General features: G+C 40.6%; 1 protein-coding gene across 1 annotated transcript in view; it reads left to right on the top strand.

Moving 5' to 3' along the window:
* rempA (intraflagellar transport protein rempA) overlaps positions 1-23037 on the top strand; it is a 30842-nt gene extending 7805 nt beyond the window's left edge. The window contains exons 9-25 of the mRNA XM_080284741.1: positions 820-1009; positions 2536-2755; positions 3608-3892; positions 4909-5071; positions 5995-6144; positions 6422-6576; positions 11515-11692; positions 13957-14122; positions 15091-15211; positions 16351-16515; positions 16924-17051; positions 17341-17639; positions 19313-19498; positions 20162-20380; positions 20617-20774; positions 21119-21302; positions 22831-23037. Coding sequence (XP_080140867.1) covers positions 820-1009; positions 2536-2755; positions 3608-3892; positions 4909-5071; positions 5995-6144; positions 6422-6576; positions 11515-11692; positions 13957-14122; positions 15091-15211; positions 16351-16515; positions 16924-17051; positions 17341-17639; positions 19313-19498; positions 20162-20380; positions 20617-20774; positions 21119-21302; positions 22831-23037 — 3174 coding nt within the window. The remainder of the gene's footprint in view (positions 1-819; positions 1010-2535; positions 2756-3607; positions 3893-4908; positions 5072-5994; positions 6145-6421; positions 6577-11514; positions 11693-13956; positions 14123-15090; positions 15212-16350; positions 16516-16923; positions 17052-17340; positions 17640-19312; positions 19499-20161; positions 20381-20616; positions 20775-21118; positions 21303-22830) is intronic.
* Positions 23038-25217: the final 2180 nt, after the last annotated feature.

Below are 25217 nucleotides of genomic sequence, written 5' to 3'. Positions count from 1 at the left end.
AATAATGAGGTCCCTAGTGGAAATGTCCCTTCCTGCTAAGACACAGGTAGGGTCAGATAGGAATTACACCTGACCTGCCCGGTAATGTCCCCCCTGGGGTTTATCCCCGCTTACAATCTACCCCACCCCACCGTTACCCCCCCGTCCACACACACACACGCATAAAAAGGAACTCTTGTATAGTCAATATGTCATTCCCTCTCACTATCTTGACCACTGAAGATGGTGGCAGTGTCCACCGAAACTGTTTGGTAATTATATTCTTCGTCTACAAGTGTGGGTTTTATTCACCGAATTCATATACATATTGCATGATGAATTTGATTGAATGAAAGAATAGGAAACAGTGGATGACTGATATGCACACACTGAAATTTTTTTATTGTGGGGTTGCAATAGTTTGAACCGAGCTTCGACCCTCATCTTGTGTAAATGAAGACAGAGACGTTGAAGAGGCTTGAATTCAGGCTGAAACTTGTATCCTCTCAAGAAAGTTATTTCAGTATACCTCCATATGAATAGTAAAAGGTACTGTGAAACAAGACACAGTAGGAAATAGAGCTTATTCATTGAAATCAGATAAACCTAGAAGTACTTCAAATTGTTTCATCCTTTTTTTCAGGATGTAAAGTACTTGAGAGTAACACATATTTTTATGATTGTACCAGATTTCAGTGATGCTGATGTAGTTAGTGAAGCTGACTGTAGATTACTTTTCTATGGGAAGCAACTTGTAGCCAGAGGCAGAAATGCAAGATTGTCCTTTTCCTTTAGAATAAGAACAGAAGATTAATAATACTTTTTTGTTCATGATACCAGGTGTCAGTTGTTCAGGTGTCACCCACGCAGTTATCGGTAGATGTCTTTTCTGGGGGAAACCACTTGGAACTGAGGGCAGAGATCCAAGTACGGGGTGTCCACAACACTTTGGATCACCTTCTGCTCTGGAACATGAAGAAGATGGTTGTTTATGAGATCACTTCTGATGCTACACGCCTAAGAGTTATAGGTTCGTAGTTTTGTAACCCCTTCTGTTGGAGATCTTTCTTATGCCAAATAAAATTTGGAAGTAGCAGGAATAGAGTAAAATAGGAGAAGGCCAAGAAAACAACATGACTGGATGTATTGTAGTCAATGAAAATGTGATAAAACTAGGTATGGAAACTGAGGAGGCAAAAAAATCAACAAACAGTAAAATGGATGAATGCATTAGAAATGGAAATAGACATAATAAGAGTTTGGCTTTTTTTTTTTTTTTTTTTTTAAGTTGACAGAATGACTTTGTCCCACAAGTTTTTATGAAGTGGCTCAATCGGTAGAGAGGTGGCTTGCGGTCCTACCGGACCCAGGTTCAAATCCCCGCTGGTGCAGGGAACAGTTTAAGGATTTGAATTTCATTACGGCAGAGTTTACCGATCTACCAGAAGACCCGCCGACATGTTGTAAAAATACCCCCGCTAATACCAATACACCAGTCCTGTATGAGACAGCCCTAGCATGTATTCAATATGGACGGTGGGTGTTAGCGCCGAAGTGGTGACATGTAGAGGTGTACGATATGTAGGAGGACTACTGGGCCTTGGGAGCAGGCTGAGAAGCCTATGCCCAGAGTCGAGCACAAAAAAAAAAAAAAAAAAAAAAAAAAAAAAAATCATCTAAATTCATTCATTCATCAACCAATCATACGTTGCCCCATGAGGAGCGTAGGAGCCCGGAGCTAGGCAAGTTGGTCCTGGTACTTAAGATGAAAGTGACCAGCCTCACTCATCCCTGAGTGGCATTATGTGAGCAATAAACCCCAACCACCCCTTTGATATAAACCTGCACAGGCTCAATCCAATTGGAATGCCGTAATTACCCACTAAACCACCAGGCGCCAAAATTTGGTTATATGGTTACCACCCATGTAGGAAATGGTTTCCTGGTGTACAGGAATACATTTGGCTCGTTACTCAGTGTAGAGTCACCCACAGGCAGAAGTAAGAGGAAAGAATGAAGGAAAGAAAGACAGGAGAGGGAGTGTAAAATCACCCGTTGGCAGAAGAATGAGGAAAGAATGAAGGAAAAAAAGACAGAAGAAGATGGAAGGAAAGAAGGTTGGAGGAGAGGAAAGGGCAGACACCCGAGAGCAGCACTACATCGAGTGAGTAGATGGTGAGTACCCCCACCTACCACATTAAAAGAAAAAAAAATGTGGATAGTTTTTGCATGTAGGGTGGAGTGAAGATTTTGTCGATTTAAATGATGATAGGATGCTTTTGTGGTCCATTGTGCTGGGAACTTTGGTGATAGTTTTACTTCTGTGCTTTCTCTTTTCAGTTTCTAGATCCTACACACCTGATTGTTTAGTGGCATTTCAGTGATGATCATAATGATGATGATGATTATAATTTTATGATCATATCTCTGTAGTACTTGTGGAATTTTAAGAATATTTAATGGGAAATTTCAGTATATTAATTATATTTTGCAATCCCAGCCATATTCTGAGGCTTGGTGACATTCCTGATGGGCATTTAACTTATTCCTCTACAGCATCTTTTGCATGCGACGCTGAGAGTGCAGTAATTCATGAGGGCAGCATATATGCCATAGAAAATGGAACTGTACAGGTGCGGTCATTCCAAGGCACTGTGAAGCAGACCCTTAGCTTCCCAGAGAGTGAGGGTCAGCCTATTACACTCGATGTCTGTGGAAATTTCTTGGTGACTGGAACTCTTCAGGGAGTTGTTAGACTCTGGGACCTGTCAAGGAGGTAAGTGAGACAGGATATTGTAAGGAAATTGTACTTGGAGCTGTCTACATCACCTAATTAATATTGGTTGTGAAGTGAAAAAACTAGGCTCTTTCTTACCCTGCCTGATGTTTCATTCATCATTCATCATCTAACCCAGTGTTGCCCCATGAGGCGTGTAGGAGCCCGGGGCTAGGCGAGTTGGTCCTGACATTTAAGATGTGATTGACCAGCCTCATGCATCCCTGAGTGGCATTGCATGAGCAGTAAACCCCAACCACCCTTAGATATAAACCTGCACCAGCTCAATTCGATTGAAGTGCCATAATTACGTAGTAAACCACCAGGCACCATAATTTGGTTATATGGTTACCATCTAACGTAAATGGTTTCCAGGTGTACAGGAAACCATTTGGCATGTCACTTAGTGTAGTGTTACCTGTAGACAGAAGGAAGAGGAAGGAAGGAAAACGGTAGGAAGGGAGGAAAGGGCTGGCACCTGAGGACAGCACTACATTGAGTAAGTGGATGGTGAGCGCCCCCACCTACCATGATGGTAATGTGGGGGAAATTGAGTTAGAATATTGTTTATGATGTTCTCTGAACATTGTATTATTAAAACTGGTCATGACATAACATGGACAAGCCTCCAATTTTGTTACGATAAATCCTGAAGCACATGACGATGTCAGAACATGCCTGATTTTTCTTTATCGTCGGTGACTACACTCTGTAATGTGAGATTCAGGCTTAGCATATCTGACAGTTACAGATGTTCTGTGAATAACCATAAGTGATTAGGGGGTTGCTTATTTCTTTGCATACTCAGTTTTAATTATACAGCAATAAGATTAATTCTGTGATTTGATGCAGAGAAGCCAAGGCACACACACAGGGGAAGCAACTAAGTGACTCCATCAAGGACTTCGGTGAGATCATATCAGCTCGATGCAACTCAGCTGGCACCCGTGTCTCCCTCTCTGTAGCCCAGACCTCCTTGATGCCTGACCCCAAGCTGTATATCTGGGATGCAGAAAATGATTCAATTACCTATTTTAATTTTGCTTCTGGTCGCTGTGAGGATGATGATGTGGATGGATCTGCGCCACCAAATTCTGCAGAAAGCTCCAGTTCTAAGGATGGTGATCTAAATCATAGGTGAGAGAGAATGTTTAATTAAATGAGATGGGGGGATGGAGTGGAGAGGTATATGAGAGAGAGGGGTGTGAGTTGGGAGCAGGGCAGTGAAATGGTGGGGGACAGGGCAACATGGAGGCAATTTGTTTGTGGCCACCCCGCATGGGATGAAGGCGTCTGGCAATAGATAGATAGATTTTTATTAACTTAAGATGCCTATTTTTTCATGTAGTAGTCTGATAGTTTTGCTGGCCTAAGTGCTGGGTGAGGGGATGTATGACCTACCGTTATAGTATTTTACAGGATGCCATTGGTAAATGAGGTCTCCTTTTATCTTCCAGTTCTTTGTGCTGTATCCAACCTTTTCCATTTATTAGTGGAAAGTAAGGGTAAAATGGTGGTGGTGACAGTATAAGTTACTGTGGTCCCACATCCATCTGAACTTAAACCCAATGGACTGCAGGCTGCATCTGTCCCCCTCCCCCCCTTTTTTGCTTTTTATTTTTAGGGGAGAGGGAGTTGAGTGGCATTTGTATAAGCAGTTATTTCAATATTGTTGCCCATAAGTTCAGGATCAGAAATAAGTAGATTTTTGAAGTAACAAGACTTGAGGTAAAAATTAATTACTGTTTTGATTACAATTTTTTTTTCCCCTGAAGTCATGAGAAGCCACTCAAACATGAAGTTAAAGTACACTATGCATTATTTTTTCATGGTGTCACAGCAGATTTTTAATATGTATTATGTAATTAAGGAATGGATACACTTTGGTATATTTAGCATTTATAAATTGTCATGTGTAAGAGTGAATTAACATATTTTTGCTGTCTTAGGAGTGAGTTATTGTATGTATAATCCTGATACTCTGTTATGTAAGGTATTTCTTTGAATTGCACACAAAAGCATACTCTATTAATTAGCCATATGCAGAGGTGAATCGTTAAGGAAAAGGTGCCATGGAACCTTAAGCCCAGAGAAATTGGCCTATTGTAAATTGCTATTATACTCGAGGGTTGTGTTTTCCCATATCTGCACAGGGCTAAGAGAGAGACAGCGAGGGAGGTGGGAGGTCGTTTTGTGATGACCCATATGTGGGATGCCGATGACCCGCGCTTGCTGGTGTGTGAGGCTAAATCACTCCATATATCCAAGAAGAATAGTGCTAACCACTACCTCTCTTCTAACAACAAGGAAGAAAGAGTAAGTTATTAGTATGTGGACCATAAATTTAAAGTTGATTATATTACCTAGCAGCTACAATACTGTAACATTCAGCCCTGAGACTTTTTTTTAAAATTTATCTTACTTTTTCCAGATGATTCTCGTCAGTTTAAGAGAGCACTCCAGTAGTGAAGGGGTTGATAAAGGGGCATCCAACCCCATCAACTTGAAAAGTCTCTTCTGAGTTCAATAAAATCCTTCAGATGTTAGCAAGAGTGAAATGAGAAAGACATCATAATACATTAGTGAGGAAATTGACACCCTGTTGTAATGTCTGATTGGGCTGGTTGACTGATGAAACATTGGCAAAGAATAAAATCTAAGTTAATGGTCTGGAAGGTTAGATTGAGAAAAAGATCAGAGAGTGGAGAAAAGAACGGTGAATATTATAGGGCTGAATAAAAGGGTGTATAAATGTAAACAGAGTCTGCATTATCAGTAGGTCTCTCTCTCTCTCTCTCTCTCTCTCTCTCTCTCTCTCTCTCTCTCTCTCTCTCTCTCTCTCTCTCTTTCTCTCTCTTCCTTTTTTCTTTTCATCCTTTTAGGCTCTTAAGTCCACAGTAAATTAAAGAAAAATTGCCTTTTCAAAGTTTTGCCATTGAAGTTGATTTGCCAGTTCCCTTTAGTTTACAGTACCAGTTGAATGTAAGTAATTGTGATACTATAGAACTAATCCATTTCTTATAATGGAGATTGCCTTTATTATCACTGTTATTTATTTCCAAGGGGTGGTTGGAGTTTATTGCTCACTTAATGCTCCTCTGGGATGAGTGAGGCTAGTTTCATCTTAAGTGTCAGGACCAGCTTGCCTAGCCCCGGGCTCCTATGCTTCTTATGGGGCAACACTGGATTAGGTGATGAATGAATGAATCACTGTTATATCATTGTACTTCCTGTTGCAGCCATACGTTATGCTGGTTTCTCTGTTTGTGAGTGCTGATCATGGCATCATAGTCCAGGACTCCTTCCCTCTCTCTCCAACCTTCACTAGGCTTATGGGGGTACAGGTCCCATATTTCTACCTCCTCAATGCCCACAATCCAGAGAAAAAGGTAATATTGACATGTCTGTTCAAACTACTGCTCAGTAGCACAGTGTTAGTACAAACAGTTCTATGAAAAAGTTGTAGAATCATAGCATTGTGTTTTTCTGCCAGTAAGATATATGAAATAAACTGCAAAAGAATGAAAATCCGGGCCAGGTTAAGGCAAAAGAACTATCATTATGGGAGTGGATGTTACTGTTTTTTGCCATTCCATGTCTGAAAAGCATATAGTTAGATAGGTAGATAACTAAATAGCCTTTCTTAATTTATATCTAACCTTACAGACAGAGGGAAAGTTGGTGACACAGAGGGTGATGCGTGACTTTGTTGGGTTGGAGAACTGTGATAAACCCACCAAGGATGCTATGCTTAACTTCTCATTCTACCTCTCCATTGGCAATATGGATGACGCATTTAAGGCCATAAAAGCTATTAAAAGGTATTATTTTACGGGGGGAGTTATTTCTTTCATTTTTCGCTGTCAGCCAGATATAACAAAGTCTTCAAGTAGCCTCCCTTTGCCTACAGATTTGTAGTCCAGTTTTCCCATTATTAGCTTCAGAAAATGACACACACCATCTATCCTGTGTAAAGCTAGCTTGAATTGGTTAAATTTTAACATGTTTCCACATACAGTACCTTATATTAAATACATAAACTGGTTGTTTTGTATGACATCATCTGGTTTCATTACCTCTTGAAGCTAAGGAAGGCCTGTTTATTGTCTTGATTTTTCATGTATGCTTCAGATTATTAGATCTCATTATTGTTCATTATTTATGTACTTAAAATTGATGTATGATCTTCAGTATCAGCTGTCCATTTTATCTTCAGTAACATTATTATGAATACCTGTAATAGTGTACTAGTTTTATGTGTACAGTCATCCCTGTGCAGTACTATCCGGAAGCCCACTTTCCGGACACCCCACTTACCGGACATTTTGGTCCCAGGATTCAATATTCCTAAAATTGCCCAAAAAGCGCAAAAATTTTAAAAAAAATCCGACATTTTTCCCCCGGAATTTGAACTCAGCGTGCCCGGCCCGGACAAGCTGTGTTTTGGTGCATAGTTCCGCCGCCGTCCGATAGAATGCCCCTGCATCCTCCCCACTTACCGGCCATCTCTTGTTGTGAGTGCACGCTCATCATCATGGCCGTCCATGGCTGACTTCTCGTCGAAGAACAAACGCAACATGGAGAGGAAGATGATGTTTACTCCCCGGTATGCTGAAGTTGACTGTTCCATGTTGATTTGGTATCGACAGCAACATGCTGCTGGTGTGCTGGTGCGTGGCACGGAGCTGAATTCTGCTGCTGAGAAGCTCGCAAGGCTTCACGACGCCCCAGACTTCAAGGCATCCGAGGGTTGGCTCTTCGCGTTCAAGTTATGACATGGCCTTATCAACTGTAAGTCTCATGGCGAAACTTTGGATGCCAACGAGGATGAAGTAGAGGAGTTTCGGCACAAGGTGAAGGGCTTGATCGACAGGGAGGGCCTCACTCTCGGTCAAGTCTACAACGCTGACGAAACTGGTTTATTCTATCGTTCTTTGCCAACAAACACTCTAGCCGACAAGACGGAGAAGCATGTACTTGGCCGCAAGCTCTGCAAGCTTTGTGTTGTGCCAATGCTCACGGCATGCACTGGCTCAAGCCCGTTATTGTTGGCCGTGCAAAGCTGCCTCGGTGTCTTCGTGGGGTGATGGATGTCCTTCTTGTCGTTTGGTACCATTCTGTGAAGGCATGGTTCACTGTCCAGATCTTCAAAGACTGGTTCCACGGCCATTTCATCAAGGAGGTCATCAATTACCAGGCGAAGACACCGGGAATCCCGCGCGACCAGGTAAAGACCCTCCTTCTCTTGGATAATGCACCTGCTCACCTGTGCGACAAGGACTTGGTGGCTGAGAATGGGCACATTAGGTGCATGTTTATGCCACCAATTACGACTGCTCTCTTCCAACCAATGGACCAAAGAGTGATCGTGGCAACGAAGAGGCTACCGAAGGAAGTTTTTGGACGAGGTGATAGTTGTCCTTGAGGACGAGGACGAGCGCAGGGAGGAATGGGACACTCGAGACCAGCGGACTTTGGAAAACATTCGCCACTACAACATTAAGTCTGCAATCTACAACTGGGCCAGTGCATGGAAGGAAGTCCCTGTCAAGACTCTAGAAAATGGTTGGTCTTGTCTGCTTCTTGTAACTGATGTGGAGAACGATTTCCTAGGTTTTGATGTGGACGATTTCCATGCATGTCTACATGCACATGGCGACGATGTTGATGTGGACAAAGTACGTGAGTGGTTGGACGACGATGAGGGCGATCCTGGGTATCAGACCATGTCTGATATTGAGATCGCATCTGCAGTTGCAGATGTTAGTACCCAACTTGAAGATTCCAACAAGGACGATGACGATGATGCGGACTCCTCTCAGCGTGACACTACTCCAGCCATCCCCAAGCTGAGCGCACTCCGGGAACACATAGATTTCGTTCTCGACTACCTGGAACACCCGGACTGCAATAGGGAGATGGGGCCCTTGGGACTTGTGGAGGAAGTGCGCGCTTTCAGGCAGCGCATCATTAATCGTCAGAATCGTCGTTCCTTGCATCAATCAACCACTGACAGCTTTTTCAGACCTGTGACCCCCGCTGTGCCCAGCCCTTGCTCCAGACCATTGCATCCCCAAGACAAGCCCTCATCCTCCAAGCCACAGCCCAGCACATCAGGCACGGTGGAGTCACCACTGGACTTGAGTTTGCGCCTCTCTTCAGAGTCGTCTGCAATGGGTAGTCCATCACCATGTCCCAGTGACACACCCCTAGGCCACCTGCATCAGCTACTCTCAGACTCTGACAGTGAATAAACAGCAAAAACTCGCCACTAGACCACACGGGAATTTACAGTGTTGTGCAGTGAAAAAAGCAGTGTGCAGTGTTAAGAAATTAGAATTATGAGTGCAAAGATTTAAGTGCAGAGTCCAACACTGATTTTATTGACATTCAGTGGAGTGCAAATTAGACTAGAGTGTGTAGTGTTAAGAAAATGGATTTATGAGTGCAAAGACTTAAGTGCAGAGTGCAACACTTGTTAAGGTACAATGGAGCACAAATTAGACTAGAGTGTGTAGTGTTAAGCAAATGGATTTATGAGTGCAAATGACTAAGTTCAGTGCAAGACTTCATGTACAGTGTACTGCAGGTGCTTCAGGTACTCCTTTTTACTGTCAGAGTCTGAGAGGAGCTGGATTATTCATCGAGATGGCCAGGGACTTGTTGTAAGTACCCAGAATGTGTCATACTGTACTGTACTGTATTTTCCATACTTACCTCTCAAACCTCATTTCACTGTTTTATGTCCCTTCTTGGTGTGAATAGGGTCATAGATGCTATGCATGTCCAGTAGGGAGGTGTTTTTCTGAGTTAGGCTAGGTTAGGGTCCATAAGTAACCAGTCCAGGAGCCAGGGACTTCTTGTAAGTACCCAGAATGTTTAATATTGTATTTACTCACCTCCAAAACCTCATTCTCTGGTTCTTTTGCATTTATTTCATTTTTTTATGTCCCTTATTGGTGTGAATTGGGTCTTAAACAGGTGCTATGCATGTCCAGTAGGGAGTTGTATAGGCGTTTTTCTGAGTCAGGGTAGGTTAGGGTCCATAAGTACAAGTCCAGGAGGCTAGGGCCCACTATCCGGACGGGACCACTTTCCGGACTTGCCTTTGGCTCTGTTACAGCAGATAGTGGAGGGATTACTGTATTTGTGTTATTTCATTTAGCAATATCATGTGCATCCTTGCTTATATGATCATGATCATCACAGAACCATTGTATAGTGAGACAGTTTTGGAAACATATCAAGGATGTGTGTAAAGCAGCTGTTTTATATGTACAGTAAAAGTCCATTAATCCGAATGGCAGTGGACCAAGAATCATTCAAATTATCAGTTTTTTTGGATTTTTGGGTGGGACCCCTAAGACACTTAATTTCATGTTCAAACTGAAATTTTACTGAATGGATCACTTTTCATTCATTCATAATACAATATGGAACATATTAATATTATGTACATTATTACACAAATTTTTTACTTAATAATGTATTACTGAAGACATGAACTGTAATTGGTAAATTAAGAGATGTTATGAGTTGTTTAACTCACCAGTAATGCATAGTGTTGAAAACAGCAGCTGTAGGCAGGTAAATCCAATTAGAGGTTGTAAGTACAGGGTTAATAATAATATACACGTATTATTTGGACATGTGGAGAGAATGGAGAATGAAAGACTAACTAAGAGGGTGTATGTAGGTGAGGTGGAGGGAGGGAGAGGGAGGGGTAGACCGAGGATGAGGTGGAGGGATGGAGTTGAGAGGTATATGAGGGAGGGGGGGGTGAGTTGGGGGGAGGGGAGTCAAATGGTGGGTGACAGAGTGACTTGGAGGCGTTTTGTCTGCGGCCACCCTTTGCGGGATTAGGGCGTCGGGCTATAGATAGATAGATAGATAGACATATTGTAAAAACACAATTCGCCGTCAAAATATGGACGATTCCCCGTCGTTTATTTACATGTCAGTTTATTTAGCAAGTACACTAGTTTTTGAATACTTGTACCTCTTCAAAGTCGTCTTAAAATATACCCAGGATATTGTAGTGCCAATGGAAATTAATGAAGACGGCTATGGGTGGCGTTAGATTATAATTCAAAGTCAACTACAGCAAGGTAGAAACAAGTTAATTATTGTTTAAAAGTGCAGCATATAAATGATATCCAAAGCCTTCACTATTGAATGAACATAGACTTTGATTGATCCCCTTGAAAATTAGTTATTAAAGTATTAATTAATCAGTACAAATTATATTTATAGAATGACGGGGAATCGTCCAGGGTGCAAATTGTCCTGACAGCGAATTGTCTTGTTATTGTTGTGACGGTGAATTGTCCCAAAACCATCAGTGGATTTACCTGCCTGGTTGCTCATGCACTTCAGCCAGTCACGGATATCAGCCTGCCTGAGAGCCTGCGCACATATCTTGTAGAACTTGTTACGCAAGCTGTAGAAATTGATCGCCTCAGCCCCATTGTAATGATTATTTTGTTCGATGAAATGCACCAGTTTATCATAGTATACAGAAGCTTCCATCCATGAAACTTCCATGACCGCACTGCTCGGCACTTTGGCGCATTTGGCGCCCAGTTTGAATCTTTTACTTTTGGAATTTTTGTCAGCCTTCATTAAAAATTCGGATTATTGGGATTTTTGGATTATCAGTGTTCGGATTAATGGACTTTTACTGTATTTATATTCTTGTATTATTGATGCACCCTTGCCTCTGATAGCATCATTATAAATCTGTTATCTTTCCTATTTAGTGAGACAGTGTGGGAAAACATGGCCAGGATGTGTGTCAAAACTAAGCGTCTGGATGTAGCCACCCTGTGCCTGGGCCACATGGGTCATGCCCGAGGTGCTAGGGCCTTACGATACGCCATGAAAGAGCCGCAGTTGGATGCACGAGTGGCAATGTTGGCACTACAGCTAGGCATGTTGGTAAGGATATTGACAACTCACCTGAAAGTGCTGCTTTGATGGAGCTCTAGGTTTATCTGAATATGAACCTTGTTGACTGCAGGCTGAAGTTAACTTTCTCCTGCCCACCATCCTCTTTTTGGGGGATAGGGAGGAAGTAGAGAAACATTTGCATAGTTAGGCAGCAGAAGCACCTTGGTACTGTATATTATTGCCACCTTGTGAAGGCATTCCTCATAAGCACCATAAGAGTACTGATGCTTGTTATTGAACCCCTTCTGTATAATGACATTTTTATATTTTGTTCTAGCAATTTATTTTATTCATCTCATGGTTGTTTACGAGTCTTATTTGCCATTAAAGTAAGAAATGAGCATCTTGTTTGCTGGTAGCCCCTAAATAATGAATCAGAGACTTATGCATAATTTAACCCCATCACAATAAGAAGTGTGCTAAGGGAACAAATATTATCTGGCACTAGTATGGATAACCTATACTGGTGACTGCCTCAAACCCCATTGTTAAAATAGAACTGCAAAAGGAGTATTACAATGTATATTATCACTTGGTTATGAAATTTTGGTTCGTTTGTTCATTCATTTCTGAAGGCTCCAATATGCATGCATGCATTGGCCTTGGTCACCTAATGGCAGCTGTCCATGCTGCTCAATCTCTGGTAGCTTCCCCATTCAGTCCCTTATCACCGAGGTCATACTCAATGACCTTGTCCCAGGTCTTTTTCGGCCTACTTCTCGCAACCCTACCCCTAATACTAACACTTCTCACTTTCTGCACCCAGTTATCATTCCCCATCCTCTCCACATGCCCAAACCTCTCAATCTACCTCTCCTCATTACAACACCAATACACTCCAGTCCCATCCTACCCCTCATCTCTTCCATTGTAAACCTAGCCCCACCAGACCTTGCACTCAGGGATGCACAGCACATCCACCCAGTCATTGTCATTTCTGTACATTTGAGCCTGCAAATATCCTCTTCCTTTACTACCCAGATCTCACTACCATACATCATTACACTCCTAACACATGCTGCATACAAAGTACCTTAGCACGGAGGGAAAGCCCTTTCAGTGTCAGGAGAGGCAGCAGCTCCCTGAACTTCTTCCAGCCACTCCTCACTCTAACCACAGAGCCAGCTCCAGCCCCACCTCCAGCACATAACATGTCTCCTAGATAACAAAACTCTTCCACACACTCAAGCGAATCACCAGCAGGTTCAATCCTTTCACGTCGGACAATCTCTGCATGCTCTCCCCGACTCACCACACACGTGAAATCTGCATTATCTCGTAGTCTACATCCAATACCACTACATCTGTTATGCACCCACTTATCACAAACACTGCACAAGATGGACTTACTTCCCATGCCCTTGTGGTAAATTGCACATGGCCACTCTCCCTCTTCTTTGACAGTACCGCCTCCAGCCCTAGATTTTTTTTTTTTTTTTTTTTTTTTTTTACAGAACAGAGGAAGGAAAAATGAATTTAAAAAAAAAAATCCATACACCAGATTACTGGCATCGTCCATTCATGAAATACCATTGCTTTTGTTTTAGCTGTATTTACTTTTAAGCCCTTGTTCCCCATACCATCTCTCCACTTCCTACATAAATATGAAAATTCAGTTTTGAACCAGTGGAAATGGATAAGTTCTGTGAAGGATTTGGAGCAAGGATGTTGACTGATGGGTAGAAGAGTGTGTGTTTAGGTTGTATTGTTACATATAGAGAATGGATCTGGCTAAGATAAAGAAAAAGATGCAGTACAGTATGTGGAAGTGAGGGTGGAAGTAGTTTGAGGCACTGAAGGTTAAGAAGACGTGAGAGTGGGGGGGGGGGGACAGTGTTAAAGAAGTAAAAGTCTTGACAAAGAATACAGCTGAAAGTACAAAGTATGAAAGGATATGCAAATGACATAGGTTGCACCCCATTTTAAACTAGACAGTTTGTGTACCATAATAGCTCAGCCTCATACATGTTACAAAGATCAGAGATGAAATTACATGTATATGGTACTGTACTGTATAGCTTGTGGAATGCAGTCAAGCATTTTGAATGTGTGAATGATGAGTGGCTAAATAGATACATGATATGGTCCATTTTGTTGGACATTATGTTGACACCTCTGACTTTTGTGTTTTGTCTGTTTCATGATCCTACTCATGGTGTGGAGATAGTGGGAAATTTGGTTAGGGTAATGGTATTGATTTTGTCTGAGTTACTAGGAACTTGCATCAGTTATAGATATTTGTTATTTGGCAGAGTGAAGCTGAGCAACTGTATCGAGGCTGTGGCCGTTATGATCTGCTCAACCGATTGCATCAGGATGGAGGCTTGTGGTCCCGGGCGCTTGAGGTTGCAGAGAATAATGACAGAATACACCTTCGCTCCACACACTACAATTATGCAAAGCATCTTGAAAGCAAAGGTAAAGTAGTTTATAGGCCACCTTGCTGTATGTTTGTGTATCACCAGTAGCTACATGATGTTTTGTACTATTATTCTTTTTGTGAGCATTACCATATAACCAAATTTTGGCGCCTGGTGGTTTAGTGGGTAATTATTGTGCTCCAGTCGATTTGAGCCGGTGAAGGTTTATATCCAAGGGGTGATTGGGGTTTATTGCACACATAATGCCACTCAGGGATGAGTGAGGTTGGTCACTCTCATCTTAAATGTCAGGACCAACTGCCTAGCCCCGGGCTTCTACGCTCCTCATGGGGCAATGTAGGATTGGATGATGGATGGATGGATGCTTTATTGTATAGTAGATAGTACTAGCAGTTCAGTTTAGTATTGTATTCTTAGTATTCAGTTCTTGTTGTTGAGCCACCCTGGTCATTCTAGCTCAACAGACCCATCAGCCTCAGGCAAGTAATTGACCCTGCAGAGCTGTCCCATGCAGTGAACTGATGTTCCCTTGTGGCAGACAGTGCTATGCCAAAGTGAGGCATGGGGAAGAGTGTGTAGGTTTTGCTCCCAGATGGATGCATCATTTGCATCTCCCCATCCATTTAGCAGGGGCACCATAGTGGGCCCCACATTGCCATTGTTTGGGTATATGTTTTGGTTACAATCCAGTGTTGTAAATGATTTCTTGGGTTACAGGAAACCATTAGGCTTGTCTGTCAGTGTAGAGCCAGCTGAAGTGGAAAGAAAGTGACCAGAAGAATGGGAGAAGTAGAAAGTTTGGAGGGCAGGCACAGAAAAAGAATGATAAAGGTGAAGGAAGAAGTGGGCAAAACTGCGTTAGGTGAATGGATGATGGTTGTCACCACTAACCTGTTATGTATTTAGTGGTTACCTAAAGCATAATTAACTACACATTAATGGTTGTTAGGATAAATTATGGACATCTGAAAACCATTGACAAATTTTTACTGCATTTGTTTACAGGTGACTTCACTGGAGCAATAAGCCATTATGAAAAATCTGACACTCATCGATTTGAAGTACCTCGGATGTTGTTTGATGACCTTCCTGCTCTGGAGGATTATATTATGCACACAAAGGATAAGTAAGCTTATTCAGTTATACTTTATTACTAAGCACCACAGTACAGGCAGTTTTCAGCATGAGAGATGTTTTTATTTATTTATACAGTATTTTGGAACTGTACAGCGAGGTTGGATGGTGAGGAATTGGAAAATGTGAGTACATTTAAGTACTTGGGTAGTGTGATGAGTAAGGATGGAGGTTTGGAGGATGAAGCGCTTGAAAGGGTACAGTAGGGAAGAAAGGTTGCTGGTTCTTTGAAAGCAGTGATAAGAAACAGGGAAGTGAGCATGGAAGTGAAAAAGTTACTACATGACAGTATTGTGATACCAACTCTAACGTATGGAAGTGAAGCTTGGACGTTGTTGGAAGGACACAAGTCAAGAGTGAGAGCAGTGGAAATGAGTTATTTAAGAGGAGCCTGTGGAGTCACATGGAGAGACAGGGTGACGAATGAGGATATAAAGGAGCGTTGTGGTGTGGATGTGGATGTGATAGGAAGCGTTATGAGGAACACACTGAGGTGGTATGGCCATGTGGAGAGGATGGAGGGTGAAAGACTGACGAAGAGAGTGTATGTGAGTGAGGTGGAGGGGGGAAGAGGGAGGGGGGGGCCGAGGATGAGATGCAGGGATGGGGTGGAGAGGTATATGAGAGAGGGGGGTGTGAGTTGGGAGGAGGGGAGTGAAATGGCGGGGACAGGGCGACTTGGAGGCGATTTGTTTGTGGCCACCCCAAACGGGATTGAGGCGTCTGGCAATAGATATATATAGAAGTTATGTGGAATTTGGTAAATCAGCTTTGTAGGTACGAATAGATTGTAAGTGGGTAGTCTTCCTGTAACTTGCATTGGGCTTCAGAGTAATATGTTAGAAAGATGACTCATGAGGAGGACTTGATGTAGAGCTGTGGAAATTAATCCATAATGTATGGTAGATAAAATTATTGCATAGAAACTAGAATTTTGTCTTGGCAAAGCCTGCTCCTTCATGTTCACCAGCTGTTTCACAACCCTGTTCTTCTTTGGCAGCTAGCACATTTGAAGCACTACGTTCTTATTTTATGCATCTTCAGTCAAAGTCATGTGTACCACCTCTGTTTAATAACTTATATGGTCTGAGGAAGTATATGGTGTAAACTTGAGCATCACATTTTATTCAGATCTCTGAGGCGATGGTGGGCCCAATATTTGGAGTCTACAGGAGAGATGGAAACTGCTCTACAATTTTATGAAGCTGCCCAGGACCACTTGTCACTGGTGAGAGTGTATTGCTACTGCAACAACCTCCAGAAGGCTGCTGACATTGCTAATGAAACTGGTGATAGGTAAGAGGAGACCAGTGTTTTGTGATTAGTGGAGGAAGGAATTTGTAAATATAACTGGAGAAAAGTAATGTTTTATAGTAATAAAACATAGAGAGTGAAGGAGGCTGACATTCATAGGCCAAAGCATATAGAGAAAAGAATGGGTAGTAGGATGCGCATTGCTTCCGTGCATGACAGAATTGCAAAGAGCAGAACTGCTAGTGAGCAGCTGAGAGGTCAGCATTGGTGATGATTTGATGGATAATGGAGGAAAAAAACATTAGGGGATTAAACCGAGAATACAGCATGCTAACAGAAAATCCATTTGTTGTGCATTGTACTTCTTGCTAAAACACAAGCACAACCTTTCTTTTGTCACACCAAAGTGAACCTACGCAATTCTGATCCACTGTACTGTTTTTTCAACAGGGCTGCTTGTTATCACTTAGCACGGCAGTATGAGAATGTAGCACAAGTAAAGGAAGCAATACATTTCTTCACAAGAGCTCAAGCGTATGGAAATGCTATCAGAATCTGCAAGGAGAATGGCTATGAAGGTAATTGATACATTGATTTATTATGTGAATGAATATAGTATACAACAGTCCCAGCTTTTTCATACCAACCTTTTTTTCTCACCCTTGAATTCCAAATGGATTGAACAAATTTTCTCAGTAAGCAGATAGATTCCATGAAGCATTTTTGTGGTAAAGCACCGGGATCTGCAAGAGTACAGTTACTGGAAATTACTGCAGTGCTTTAACACCCATTCTTATATTACCCCCTTCAAGATTAAGCTGCAATAGCCCAATCCATTTTCTTCACCAACCTTTGTGTTGTTTACAGACCAGCTGCTGAATCTCGCCTTAGTAGCGGGACCTCAGGAGCAGCTAGATGCAGCCAGATACTTCTCAGTTTCTGAACGTCGCCAGCTTCCCAAGGCTGTTATGTTGTATCATAAGGCAGGATTTCTGTCCAAGGCTGTTGATCTGGCCTTCAAGTCTGGCCAGATCAGTGCTGTTGGACAGATTGCCGGAGACCTTGATGAAACTGCAGACCCAGCACTCATCCAGAGATGTGCTCAGTACTTCATATCCAATGGGCAGTATGATCGTGCTGTCTCACTCCTTATCACTGGGAAGCAGGTTTGTACTGCAGTTTCGGTTATGTTTTGTATTTGTAGAAGTTAACAGAATTGTGATGGTTCTTTAAGATGGTGAATTGTTTTAACTGATCAGTTTTCAGAACTCCTTGTCTGTCTTCCTTGTTTGTGTGTGTGTGGGGGGGAGGGGATGGAATGAGAGTTTTACATGTTGTGCAAGTGTGTGTTTTTGGCTCAGTTTGATGTCAGTGTCTCCGGCGAGGAAGAATAGGAGGGCTTGATCGGCTGGAACATCTTCTGACCCTCTGAAAAAATGAAGATATGTACATCAGGAGTAAGGCTTTGTTCCAACACTGCAGCCCACCATCCCCTTTTTGGGGAGATTGGGAATGGGTTCAGGGGCAGTTGATTAACGGGGCAGCACTAGTCACCATGATAACCATACCTGGTATACAGTAATCAGGTAATGGACACCAGGGGGTTTCATAAGATAAGTTGTTCCAAGCAAATGTGGCCCAAAAGGATTAGAATGGAGTAGGGGTTTATTGCTATCATAACATTACTCAGGAGCAAGTGACTGATCACCCTTGCCACATGTGCCTATCTTTAGACTACTACACTCCTGATTTCAGGGACAGTAGAGGATTGCATGATGTATGGATGGATGGATATTCAGTGGTGACCAAATAAGAGAAGATAATTTAGTGAGAAAGCTTATTCTGTTTATTGGGATATATTATTTTGGTACTTTTAATGCATGAAATTACACATATATTGAGTCATGTGTTCAGTATTGAGGGTACTGTAATTTATGGTTAATGTGGACTGATTGCAATAATTATCTTTATCTGAATCAGTTCTGAGCCACACAAAGTGTTCATGGTTTCTAAGAAACAAGTTTTCAGTTCAGTAATACCACGCCATAAGGTCTCCCCCTCTATGCGATACGGTGCCTTTGCCATGTAAAAAAATTAACGCCCTTCCCTGCCTATCGATGGCTAGTCCCAGGTTATCCATTTTTATTTATTTATTTTTTTAAAATGATTTTGATGATATTTTAGAGAATTTTTGTGTTCAGGTTCATTTATAAACTGTTGTAGACTTTCATTAATATTTTTTAGTCATAGTTCGGGTGAACTTTGTCATTTTTGGGTACAATTTACTAAGTTTGATTTTTTCCTAATTTGTTTTGAAGATTCTCACATTTTATTTTTGGGTTTAGGTGAGTTATAATCTGCTTTTAGGTTTAGTTTAGCTTGTTTTAAAGCTATCTGGCTGTTTTGGTGAGCCAGAAACTTGGTTTGGGGCTCATTTTGGTGCATTTTAGAGTTGGTTGGGGGAGGATCCCAAGGCTTCCAAACGCATCCCCATCGTGTACTATACTTTCTGTATTGACATCCCTGGTAACCGATTCCCTGGCCCAGCAATGGGTTTTCCCAAGTGCATCTCGTCATTATAATCGGGATTCCCTGCATGTGTGCAGTGATGTGAGATGTATAAAGGAATAGCTATCCTACTTGATCCATGAGCTTGCCTGATATGGAGTAGTTAATGCAGTCACACGTGTTGCGGCCTGATAAAGCAATTCCCACCTATTACATCTGATACTGTTATAGTTTGTACTTGTAAATATTATTCTTTCAGTTTAGTAAGCACGAAACTGTCAAACAAGACACACTTAAGTACACTCGTATTTTACGCATTTTTTCCTTTCAGTACTTTGATGCTCTGGACCTGTGTGTTGAGCATAATGTATGGGTGACAGAGGAACTTGCAGAAAGATTCACACTGCCTAAAGATGAAGAGGCTCGTAACCAGATCCTAGAGAAGGTTGCAGAGTGTGCCTATGCTCAGGAGAACTACAAACTGGCTACTAAGAAGTTTACTCAGGCTGGAAATAAGGTTTGTGTTATAACTTTTATATAATGAGACAGCCATCATCAACTTTATATTCAGTTCACATTTTATGTTAAGTTTCAGCATCCAAAACCTGTTTTGCATAATCTGAGAATGGGTCATAAATTATAGAGCTTAGAAAGGGAATTTAACACCAAGATAGGGAGATATAGAGCTTAAAAAGATAATTGTACAGTACACCAATAAGGGGAGATACAGAGCCTCACAAGGGAATACAGCATGAAGAAAGAGAGATGTGAAGCCAAGAAAGGGAGTTTGACCCTTGATCCTACCACAAGTGCTAGCCTCCTAGGCTCTTTAACTTATCTGAAACAAGAATGAATAGAGAAGAGAGCCTCCCTCCAATATCCCTTACTTAGCGGGTATGTGTCATAGGAGCTGCAAGATTGCTTGCATTGAAAGGTAGATCATCAGATTGAAAGGATCTTAGAATATTTTTGGTATCTACTGTACTGTGCATATCATAACTCAAATCAGATTAAGTACTAGTATGTTTTATTTTTAAACCACTTTGTATTCTAAATTTTTTTCTGGTTAATAAATTATTTGTCTATATTTGTCTGTCTCTGTTAATGAACTGTATCTAACAGTGTCCTTGTATATCTATCATCTGTCTATCTATGTATCTAATTTTTTTTTCTAATTCAGGTCAAGGCCATGAAGTGTCTGCTCAAATCAGGGGACACTGAACGCATTGTGTACTTCGCAAATGTGTGTCGGCAGCGAGAAATCTACATTATGGCGGCAAATTACCTCCAGAGTTTGGACTGGCGCAAGGAACCAGATATTATGCGGAATATTATCCAGTTTTACTCCAGAGCTAAGGCAATGGGTCTCCTGGCTGGCTTCTATGATGCTTGTGCTCAGGTCAATATCTTTTCATTCTTATGCAGGAAGTCATTGTTTTAAATCAAGGATTTGTCCCAGAATATTTCAACTTGCATGTAATATACTGTACTGGTCAACAGTATAATGTAAACTGGGGAGAAATGGCATATCAGCATTGTAGATTGGAATCTTTCATGATGTTCTATAAAATGATACCAATCTAGATCCAGTGTTACAGTCATGACAGCATTACTGAAAGATGCTTATATTTTTAGGTGGAGATAGACGAATTTCAAAATTACGAGAAGGCCATGAGTGCACTTAACGAAGCTTACAAAGCAGTGACCTCTAGCAATGAGGTTGAGGCCCAGGAGAAGCTTCCAGCACTGGAGTACAAACTTGAAAAGGTTAAGCAGTTCATTAATATCAAGAGGTAAGTCAATAGTATATGTAGAATTTATAAATATTTGCTTTTTCTATTTGCTCAGTCACTGCCACTTCAGAGAACAACAGCAGTCTGTCCTGTTTTCCCATATTGATTTGGGGTGAGGAGATCTAAAACTACAAGGTTGCTTTTAGCTTGGCTGTTGGGATGAAGGGATCAGAGGTTTGTCAGTCTATCACTTCCACTTCATTTATTTATAGTTTCCTCATCTGAAACTTGACATGTATATGGGTAGTATTCTTTTTCCCTTTTCCTCGCATACACACATTATTCCATATCTGTAGAATTCTGTAGACGAATAGAACAGGCCTTAATTTTTTCTTCATTTTCAGGATGTTTGACGCAGATGGAGATTCAGCTATTAGGGACCTACAAGAGATGTTGACTGATGCCAACATAGAGGTTGCAGTGAGACAGGGAGACATATATGCTGTCATAATAGAATACTATGCTGCTAAAGGTAACTTCCAGTCTGCTTTGGCAGCCCTACAACAGATGAAAAATAAGTTACCAAAGGTGAGTACAGGTATAATTTCCAGTTCCTGATGAATATCTGACCAAAAATTGTTCGTAATATGATACAGTCCTTTAGTTTTAAGTAATATATATATTTTTTTTACTATACCCCAGTTTATTATTTCCTCTTTAACTGTGTGTTTTTCCATTAATTTATGGATTCTGAGCCATTATTCAGTGTTATATGTCTTTACGAGGAATGAGGTCACTTTCTAGTTAATGAATGTCCATATGGGGACTGGTGTTAGGATGCTGCTGCTGCTGTAGCTCTGCTCCTGTAGTCTGAAGTGTATTTCTTATTATCATCATTTTGATGATAATATGACCTTCCTGAGAACCCCTGACAGGATGGCCATGACAGAACTTCATCCATGCTGCTGTATCCTGTTGCACTTTAGACCTTCATGGTCAATCCTTTTCATCCTCTTTTTCCCTCACAGGTTTGCTGCTCCACTCTTCTTCCATACTACATATCGTCTTCCTCTTTCAGCATTACCCATAATCTCATTTTGGAAAACTGTTATACTATGTGTGTCCAGTCTTTGAATATGCCTTTACCATCTTCATATATTTTACTTTTTTCATTTGATATTTCCACATCCTACTCCTGTAACCCTTTCATTTGTTTCAAAACATTTCTGAATTTCACTTCTTGCTTGTACTGTCTATCCTGCTTATGTCTACAGTAGTTCTAGAAAAGATGGTTGTTAAGGGCTTGCCCCTATCACTCTCAGGTATTCTGAATGAGACTTGACACCTCACTTCTGTCATCAGACTAAGTAATGTTTGTTAATCAAGGATGGTTTGTATAATATTTGTGTGGGAGAAAAAAACATAGCAGCCAGTAAAAGATGTATGTGTATGTATAAAGTAATGTATACAGCTATCAGCATCATAAATTGCTTGGGCAGCATAAGCAACACCCATAGATCCAAGTATGGTGTAATCAAGAAATTTCTGTCACTAACTTACCATATAAAAATGCCAGACATAACACACTTTCATGCAGAATTCATTCCACCATCCTACTCTCTGTAGTACTAACTTTTTTTTAGTTACTCATCTCCACTGAAATGATCTCTTTGCCCTCACACTGCATTATATGGTGTTAGCAAGGATAGAATTTTAGAGATGTCATCATACTGAAAGTACTGATATAGACAATGTCTAACCTTGTCAGTCTTTTGATCTCACTTGACTTGAATTAAATGATCTGATAGTAGCAAAAATAAAGTAAATGATGAAATACCATTGTCCTGAAGTATTTTACAATGTTGATTCATTTGATTGTATATAATTCTCTGGGGTGCTGGAAAGAGATGCCTTCACACAGTGGCACAAGTATAACCATGTAACTATATCGTTCAGTTATATGAAAAGATGTCGCTTGACTTCATCTCCATCGTCTGCAAGGAAGAGTATGAGCTGCAGGAAAGGGGCGGCTTCAGTGTACAGCCCATTAGGTTTACATGCAGATGAGCCTGGGACCACAACAACAGTATAATTCTCTGATCGTCATTTTCCCTAGGCCAACCCAAGTTACTATGTGGATGGGCAGACACTGCAAGCCATTTCAAGGGCAACGGGTATGAGCTTTGGTGGGGTGGAAAATGGGATACAAGATGAGGGAGGAAGTGAGGAAGAGGAGGAAGAAGAGGTTGTAGAAGAAGAGGAAGAGGTGAGACCACAGCCACCTCCCTATGCAGCACTAAATGGATCAGCCAAGTTCTTTTAGGTTTGTACTGTATGTGATATTGGATATTCTTGCCGGTTAGAGAAATATCGTAGCATCTCTTCCTTGCCAGTTTATTTCTGCATATGGCACACAAATATTCTCATATAGGTTGTATACACAGTCTCTGTTGACATTAGAAAGACATCAATAACATGCAGCAGAATAGTTGGGTGTAGTATGCAGATATGTCACAAAGGAAAATGCTAGATAGCCTACTAAGCAAATGAGAATATGATCTATTTTCATCATCTGTCGCAATAAATGGTTGTATTTATTTTTTATTAATAGTATTTTCCCATCAGTTCACATCTCTGCTACATGAAGCTCCCTTATAAATATTGCATACCAGGATTTTTTTTTTTTTTTTTTTTATAAATGCCAGAATACAAAGTGAAAAATAGTTTTTTTGATACCAGAAAATATTTTTTAAATCCATCAGTTTATAATAATTTTAAAATGAAGTACCTGTACACATAAGTATGATGCACAGTAGCCTACATTAATAATATATAGTAAGAAGTATTAAGTACTGTACTTTAATTACGTATAATATATACTGCTGTTCTTTGCTAGCCAGCCAAGGTCATGTAATCATACAAGCATCAGTTTTAACACGATGAACTTCAGACCTAGCATGGTTTTACTGTTGTGACCTCTCTTTAACAGAGACACTTAATTGCATAATGTCATTCAGAGAGAACCTCGTGAATTTGAAACCAATAGAGTAACTTATTACAGTGTCAGAACAGTGGATGGAAAACTGAGTCAGGGTGGTGATAATAAGGTTAATTCTGTAGTGTCCGTCCATACACAGTACTGTGATCTGAAGTGCAGCAGTAGACTTCCATTTTAATAATCCTAATATAGTTGATATAAAGGACAGTATGGTAATATGGTTGATATAAAGGACAGTATGGTTTGTATTTGTATTTTCTTCAAGTTCTCTGCATTGCTACATCATTCCTACCGTTGGTTGTTTATAACTTGTAGTGTAGCTGCAGTCAAAGCTCTTGTTTGTTTTTATTAAGTGCCTTCTGTAATCTGTCCAGTAAAATGAAAGTACTGTAAAGAAGAGAGTGTAAGTATATAATGTATATATAGCATACAATGCATATGATATATTTTGCTTCAGGCAGTGATGACTGTAGGTAATATATAGGCTTTGCAGGTGGTGTGTAAGCCATTGTTGAAGAAATGAATGCCATAATATATTTATTTACTTGTAGATAAATTGACAAAGGATCAAAAATGGGTGGATGTAATATGTTGGAGATGGATGTTGCAAAAGTTGCAGCCCTTCTTATTAATTTTATTAGTCGTTGAAATGACTGTTCCATTCCCACATTTGTGTATGAGACTAATCAATAAAGAGATAATTTTTGTAATATGTACTAAAGGTTATAGCATGAGAGTTGGCATCAAAATTTCAAAAGTTTGAGTGGTGTAAATTATTTTGTGGTCCATTTTATTCTTCTGTAGTTCTCTTACTTTTATGATTTCTTATTCTTTGCTTCTGGATCCTTATGTTAGCCCATGTCTTTTGTAGGCTTTAGCAGTGGGATATAAAAATATTTTATTTTGCTTTACATATACTGTATATATATATATATATATATATATATATATATATATATATATATATATATATATATATATATATATATACTGTATATATATATATATACTGTATACTGTATATATATATATATATATATATATATATATATATATATATATATATATATATATATATATATATATATATATATATATATATATATATATATATATATATACTGTATATGTATATAGATCTATCTATCTGTCTATCTATCTGTCTGTTGCCAGACACCTTAATCCCTTATACGGGGTGGCCACAAACAAAGCTCCTCCACGTCACCCTGTCCCCCGCCATTTCACTGCCGTGTTCCCAATTCACACACCCCTCTCTCATATACCTCTCCACTACAACATACTTGATCTCTTCCTTACAACTAATCCTTCTGCTTACACTGTTAATCTTTCCTCTCCGTTGGGCTCCTCCGATCACAACCTTATTACCTTAACCTGTCCTATCGCTTCGGTACAGCCTGTGGACCTTCCAAAGAAATGGCGACTATGGCACTTTGGAGCTGCAGATTGGGAGGCCCTCAGGCAGTACTTCTTTGATTTTCCCCGGA

The sequence above is a fragment of the Coenobita brevimanus genome, chromosome 102 (genome assembly GCF_032717465.1).
Source record: "Coenobita brevimanus isolate Jiangsu-jjx chromosome 102, ASM3271746v2, whole genome shotgun sequence".
NCBI classification, from domain to species: domain Eukaryota; kingdom Metazoa; phylum Arthropoda; class Malacostraca; order Decapoda; family Coenobitidae; genus Coenobita; species Coenobita brevimanus.
Note: the sequence above shows the minus strand (reverse complement) of the source record. Positions and strands in the feature narration are given on the sequence as shown.